The sequence below is a fragment of the Pyxicephalus adspersus genome, chromosome 3 (assembly GCF_032062135.1).
Source record: "Pyxicephalus adspersus chromosome 3, UCB_Pads_2.0, whole genome shotgun sequence".
In the NCBI taxonomy this organism is placed as follows: domain Eukaryota; kingdom Metazoa; phylum Chordata; class Amphibia; order Anura; family Pyxicephalidae; genus Pyxicephalus; species Pyxicephalus adspersus.
The window spans coordinates 261818-268591 of NC_092860.1; the positions used below are offsets into that span (position 1 = coordinate 261818).

Below are 6774 nucleotides of genomic sequence, written 5' to 3' on the forward strand. Positions count from 1 at the left end.
TCACAACCTCTCATTGATCTCTGATCCCACAACCTCCCATTGAATTTCTGATCCCACATCATCCCATGGATTTCTGATCCCACAACCTCACATGGTTCTCTGATCCCACAACCTTTCATTTGATTTCTGATCCCAAATCCTCCCATGGATTTCTGATCCCACATCTTCACAGGGATTTCTGATCCCACAACCTCACATGGATCTCTAATCCCCCATCCCAACATGGATCTCTGATCCCACAACCTCACACGGATCCCACATCCTCCCATGGATCTCAGATCCCACATCCTCACATGGATCCCACAAGCTCTCATGGATCCCTGATCCCGCATCCCCACATTGATTTCTGATCCCACAAGCTCACATAGATCTCTGATACCACAACCTCTAATGGATCTCTGATCCCACAACCTTCCATGGATCTCCAATCCCACAACCTCCTATTGGTTTTCTAATCCCACGTCATCCCATGGATTTCTGACTCCACATCCTCACATGGATCTCTGATCTCTTTATTTGGGATTTTGTAGTCCCCAACCTTAAAATATCTTGATATGACTTTATATCTTTGATTCTCTTACCTCTGATTTCTGTTTCTGTCCCAATCTCAGATCTCTGATCCCCCCTTCAGCCTTGAATTTATCCCCCTTCTTTTAATTTTTGATCCCTACCTTCCATGAGAGATTCCTGTACCCTCTGATACCAATTTCTATAATCTTTATTTCTACCTCTCCTGTTATCTTCTTTCTGATCTGTGGACCTTCTAGCTCATACAGTATCATTGTTCCACTTATGTTGGATCTCTTAAGCCGCATACACACATGCAATTCTTGTCGTTGGAATGCATGACGATGCATGACCGAGTACTGTACATACAGCACCGTTCTGCTCTATGGAGAGGGGAGGGGGAGAGCGACGGAGCGGCACCCTGCTGCGCGCTCTCCCCCTTCCCTTGCATTAGGATCGCTCGTCGTTCATCGTCCGTGGATCCGCCAGGATGAATCTATGGACGATGAACGACATGGGCTGTACATACGCCAGATTCTTGCCCGATATCCGCCTAAAGCCAATTATCGGGCGAGAAAAATTTGACGTGTGTACGTAGCTTTATTCCCAAACCTTACATCTCTGATTGGTCTACCTTGTATCCCTGATCCCCAGTTCTCTGATCCTCCTAGCTTGGAATGCTGATCCTTTTACCTCAGACCCCCCCCCCCCCCACACACCTCAGATATTCTATCCCTCTAACTTGTGTGTCAGAATAATGTACCTTGGATCAATAATCCTTTTTTCTACCCTGAATCTCTGTTCCCACTTTCTTGGTACTGTGATTTTCCTACCTTGGATCTGTCATGCCCCCCACCTTGGATTTCCGATCCCCCTTCTTGTCATCCCTGACTTCATATCCCCTCCCTTACTTCCCTTTCATTGCTTGTATATTCCTAACCTTTGTTTCCTTTCTTCCTTCGTAGTGATCACATCGCCCCTCCAGATTCTCTGCCTTATTTTGTGTTTCCTATTTGCAGACAGGGAATCAGCCGTTTAACCGTGCAATGCTTTTCAATGTCGGTTTTTTGGAAGCCATGAAGGATTTGGATTGGGACTGTCTGATATTTCACGATGTCGACCACATTCCAGAAAACGACCGCAATTATTATGGCTGTCAGAATATGCCGCGCCACTTCGCTGCCAAACTGGACAAATACATGTACCTGTGAGTTCCTCCATGGCATATCATTGGTAGCTTCTCCTGAAAATGCCAAGTTTCTGGCTGCCATGTTGACCCTCTGTATTCAGTACATTGGCTCTTTACACAGAACAAGGATGCAGTTATTGACTTTCCTGCATTTTACAGGTCAGTGGGTGAGATAGTATTGAAGTCAGAGGATTATCATAGTGATCCCCTTATTTCTTATACCTGGTGTCCTGTAAATCTTTAGAAATCCCACCCACTTTATTAGACCCGCCATCTTCACACCAACATGCTTCTTCTGCCTTCTAATAGTTGCTCTGCCCTCTGTATTCTCTATCTAGGCTGCCTTATAAGGAGTTTTTTGGAGGTGTGAGCGGGCTGATGGTGGAGCAGTTCCAAAAAATTAATGGTTTTCCCAATGCCTTCTGGGGATGGGGCGGAGAAGATGACGACCTCTGGAACAGGTGAAAACTGTACTGGGGGGGTCAGTGATTGGAGAAGCTGAAGGTGGATACAGGCTGGGTGGAATAAAATAAGCAAGTATACATAATAATCAATTTATTAAGATAATGTATAGCTTCCTACAATGGAAAATGTTGCTAGTCTAGTCAATATCTAGCGTGTAGTAAAGTTCAGAATAATGGTTATGGTACCCAACGCGTTTCCCCTTGTGTGGCTTCTTCAAGGGTATATATAATAACCATAGTGATTTAGCTGGAAAGAAATATTCATGACATCATTAGTAAGGGTGAAAGTCTCATAATGTAAATAATGAAAAGTAAACTTACTTGGTGGTAAAAGAGTGAGCACTTACAAAGTGTGCATTTCGGTGTGCATTCCAGTTTACAAAGCGACAACAATACATGCTGCTTATTGTATTTCTGGTATATGACCTTGACTGTTGTATGATTTTTTCCTCACTTCAGCATAGAAATAATATATACATTCACCTTGGCCACTCAAAAGCCCTGCTTCTTGTCTTTATTCTTCTCCTAATAATTGATTCAGAATGGGTTCCCAGCACCTCCTATCCAATCACTTAGCTAAATATAAAAAGAAATGATTCTCCTCTCCTTCCTAGGGTGCAGTATGCTGGATACACCGTGACGCGTCCAGAGGGAGATAACGGAAAATATAAGTCTATCCCGCACCACCACCGAGGAGAGGTCCAGTTTCTGGGGCGGTGAGTCTGCTGGCTAAATCATATTGTGTTAGATAGAAAATGGCTTCAAAACAAATCTGAGATTCTAAACCTCAAGAAGACTCCAAATTTAGGTCTGGATGAGGGAAACATATGAGAGCCAAACACAAGATCTTGGGTCATGTGACCTAAACAATGGCCTGGACTTTAGCTGCTGGTGCTCCAGGTCACTGCCTTAAGATTTCAATGTAGCAACATAAAATCTGTACCATAGACTCCCATGTTTATAGAAATATTACATTGGGGCTGATTTATTAACGCTCTCCAAGGCTGCAGAAGATACATTTTCCAAGTTTCTTGGGTCACCCAGATTCACTGATGAAAGTATTAAATCAGAATAAGAGTTCCCATAAATCTTATGGGATATTGTTGGATGTGTATGAAGCTGTGCAGATGCTTCAGGGTACACAGAGGGAAAGTACTGAGAAGTTTTCCTACTTGGAGAGTCATGTGACTATTCTGCCATCCAGGTCACTTCGTGATCCGTTTGTTGAGGTTTGGCAGGTGGCAAAAAAAACAGGAATAGCGTACAATCAGATCATAACGAGTGGATTATATTATTGTAATGTAAATGGCAAGGTGCAGATTGGAGGATTGTGTGACAGATCTGACAATGAATGTAGTGCACAATTATTGGGGCTGCTGAATTTCTGTCATTGGCATTTTTTTTCATCTTATCTCTGTATGAATGCCGCCATCTCACCAGATCTGTCTTTTCTCATCAGCTACGCATTACTGAGACGATCCAAAGAGCGTCAGAAAATCGATGGTCTGAACAATCTGAAGTACTCCCCACATATCACCTATGAACCTTTATATAAAAACATCACGGTAGAGATAACTCCGGAGCTGGCTGTGGTGAATGATTATTGAATTCAGTGGAGATTATCAGCTCTGGACCAGACCGACTGTCACACCACGTAATCCGGCTCAGGATTACCATTCTATGAAGCCGACCGCCATGAAGGCCCCTCTGACTGCAGAAGCAAGAAACCTCTAACATCCACAAGGCAGCTTCATAATATCAGATTGGGGACTTTCTGTCTCTATGTTTGCAGATATTTATCTCTCCTTGCAGAAGCGGCCGGATATATAAGATTTATTTACATGGAGGGGAGAGGTCAGGATTGAGAGGTGCTCCTCCTCAAAAATATCAAAGGATGAGCTGTTTAATCTGGAACCCGAAGGAAGACTACAAATCTAATGGTCCCAGGTAGAGGAGCCCAAAGGTCTGCCTGTGAGGATCAACAGATGTCAGACCAAATAAGACCAGGCTTGTGTGCCTACAGGGGGCACCAGAGAGTTGCCATGTGCTCTCCCATAGGGGGGATATTTAGGGTTCATTGATTCCTTTATTGCTCTCAATCTGTAACGGCTGTTTATTAAGTAGTGTGGGCAGTGCGATACAATGCACCATATGGGTAACATAGGCTGTAGCGAGGTTGTCGACCCCATTGGGTGAATCTGAAAATCCTGGTAGATGACTGGCTTTGTGCTTTATTAAAGTGATGCCAGACATTAGGAATTGGTTGATCAGAGAGAACCCAGCCCAAGACTAAGCCGATGTCTGCAGACCCCTCCATGGAAGTGTTGGCTGTGTTGTTCGGTTTGTGGGGGTCGTTGTGGCCATGATATGAAGAATGACGGTGATACCAAATCCAGGTCCACACTATCGCAGAAGTCAATCTGTTCCCTCATTGGTCCCTGGTGCTGCTGGCAGCAATGCATTGTGGGAAATGTCTGACTTTTCTGACATCGCAGTGTTGATTTGGGGGTTTACATGAATTTTTGTCTATTTTTGTTGATGATCCTCATACAGGATGTGACCCCCTAATTCTTTATCAGCTCGTATGACGGCATCACACGACACTCTGATGAAGCTGATGTTTTATTTTAGAAATATTTCCAGACATTTCATGAAAGATTTTTATTGCTGTACAATTATGAATAAAGAACAAAAAAGCTCAATTTATGTAAAAATGTAAGTACATCCCACAGATATTGTTGATGTGAACATGCAGACGTTAGATCTTCATACAAGCAGAGTCTGCAGGTGAAGGGGATATATTGAAACCGATAAGACTCACGCCAGTCACAGAAATGCAGATTTGTCATGTGGAAAATGTAAGTTTTCAAATCCATGAATTTTAGGGTTATGGATTGGGGTTTGCAAGACCCTGATCTGAATAACATTGAAATCATGTGGAGGGATTGGAAATGTGCAGTTCATAGAGAAAACCTACAAACATCAAATTGAAGACAGACATTGGGGCAATGGCAGCTGTTGGGGCCATGGGGTACTTACCTTTACTTTCCACCATTCCATTCATTGGGGTTAGCTGATGTATTATTTCAGGTTCCATGGGATGCACTTACTTCTTCTCATGGCTGTAGATGGATAGATAACAGATTGATCGATCAATAGGTGAATAATAGATAAATATTAGATGGATTTCATGAAATGTTCTCCCAGCTTGAAGTTTTCTGGTCATGCATCCTCCCAGATATCACAGCTGTGTGCAGGAGAGGTCGGAGTGTGGCGGCTGGAAGGGTTTACAGTCTGCCGGAGGCGTTCTATCACATGATCTCTGCTCCAATCTGATTGGACTATTTGTTCTTTGTGAGCATTTATTGTGTATGAATGACTGGGGGATTGCAGTTGGCAGTTGTTGGGGTGATTTTGGTGGGTTGGGGACTTTGGGTCAAGGGAAGGTGGCTGGATAAAAGATTACTGGGTGATGGGTGCTTGTTTGTTTTGTTAGAAAGGGGGGGATAGGGGCAGAGAAGTTGATCTATTGGTCAGTTAAGGTTTAATCTCTATGTTTGTGGCTGGAAGCTTTGTGAGAGTTGGACCCTTCCCTGGCAGCGGGGGTTCCGCAGGGGAGGGCTGAAGCATATTACGTCCTTCTCTCCAGCAGATTTCCTGATAATCTCACCTGCTTTTTCTTGGATTTTCAACCATGTGACACAGCCAATAGGAACAGAGGGGAGGGGTTACCACAGGTGGCAGGGGCACTAGCAATGGGATCCGAGTTTCCACCCTTTTCCAAGATCATTTGGTGCACCAATGGTAACCATGAAAACGCTGCATCATTCAGCTGTCACCGTAATGTCAGACCCCAGACTGTTAGTGAGCCCCGAGGAAGGACAGAGCAACCACAGGGGCCACATTTCTGGGTCGGGTTAATTTTTCAATTGGGGAGGAGTAATAACCAAGCTGTGTGTCCAATAGAATCTCTATGTCATTGGCACAGGTTTTACATTTTTATATTTAATATTCATGGAAGATTTACAATAAAAGATATACCGTATTTTTCGGCGTATAAGACGCACTTTTTCTTCCCCAAAACTGGGGGGGAAAAGTGGGTGCGTCTTATACACCGAATACATGTTAAAAATAATAAAAAAAATCATACTCACCCGATCCCGCGATCCCGCGATGCTGCGTGCTTCTTCTCCTCGCTCTCCTCCCGGCTGCAGCGCGTGTCTCCTCCTCTGAGCGAGGAGAAGCCGGCACATGTGCCCTCGCGATCCCGTAAGCAGGCTGATCCAGCCTGCTTATGGGATCGCGAGGGCACATGTGCCGGCTTCTCCTCTCTCAGAGGAGGAGACACGCGCTGCAGCCGGGAGGAGAGCGAGGAGAAGCCGACAACCGTGCCCCTGCGATCCCATAAGCAGGCTGGATCAGCCTGCTTACGGGATCGTGAGGGCACATGTGCCGGCTTCTCCTCGCTCAGAGGAGGAGGAGACACGCGCTGCAGCCAGGAGGAGAGCGAGGAGAAGAAGAAGCCCACAGCATCGCAGGATCGCGGTATCGGGTGAGTATGATTTTTTGGCACAGGGTGATCAGAAGGGGATACATTGACACAGAGTGATTAGA

The 6774-nt window shown here is 44.8% G+C and overlaps 1 protein-coding gene across 2 annotated transcripts in view; it reads left to right on the forward strand.

Annotated features, from left to right (window-relative positions):
• B4GALT5 (beta-1,4-galactosyltransferase 5) overlaps positions 1–6175 on the forward strand; it is a 12793-nt gene extending 6618 nt beyond the window's left edge. Inside the window, exons 5-8 of one of the 2 annotated variants that reach the window (XM_072403251.1) lie at positions 1527–1714; positions 2035–2157; positions 2775–2876; positions 3620–6175. In XM_072403251.1, coding sequence (XP_072259352.1) covers positions 1527–1714; positions 2035–2157; positions 2775–2876; positions 3620–3767 — 561 coding nt within the window. In that variant the 3' untranslated portion in view covers positions 3768–6175. The remainder of the gene's footprint in view (positions 1–1526; positions 1715–2034; positions 2158–2774; positions 2877–3619) is intronic. The other variant, XM_072403252.1, reaches the window with a different exon arrangement.
• The last annotated feature ends 599 nt before the right edge of the window (positions 6176–6774 follow it).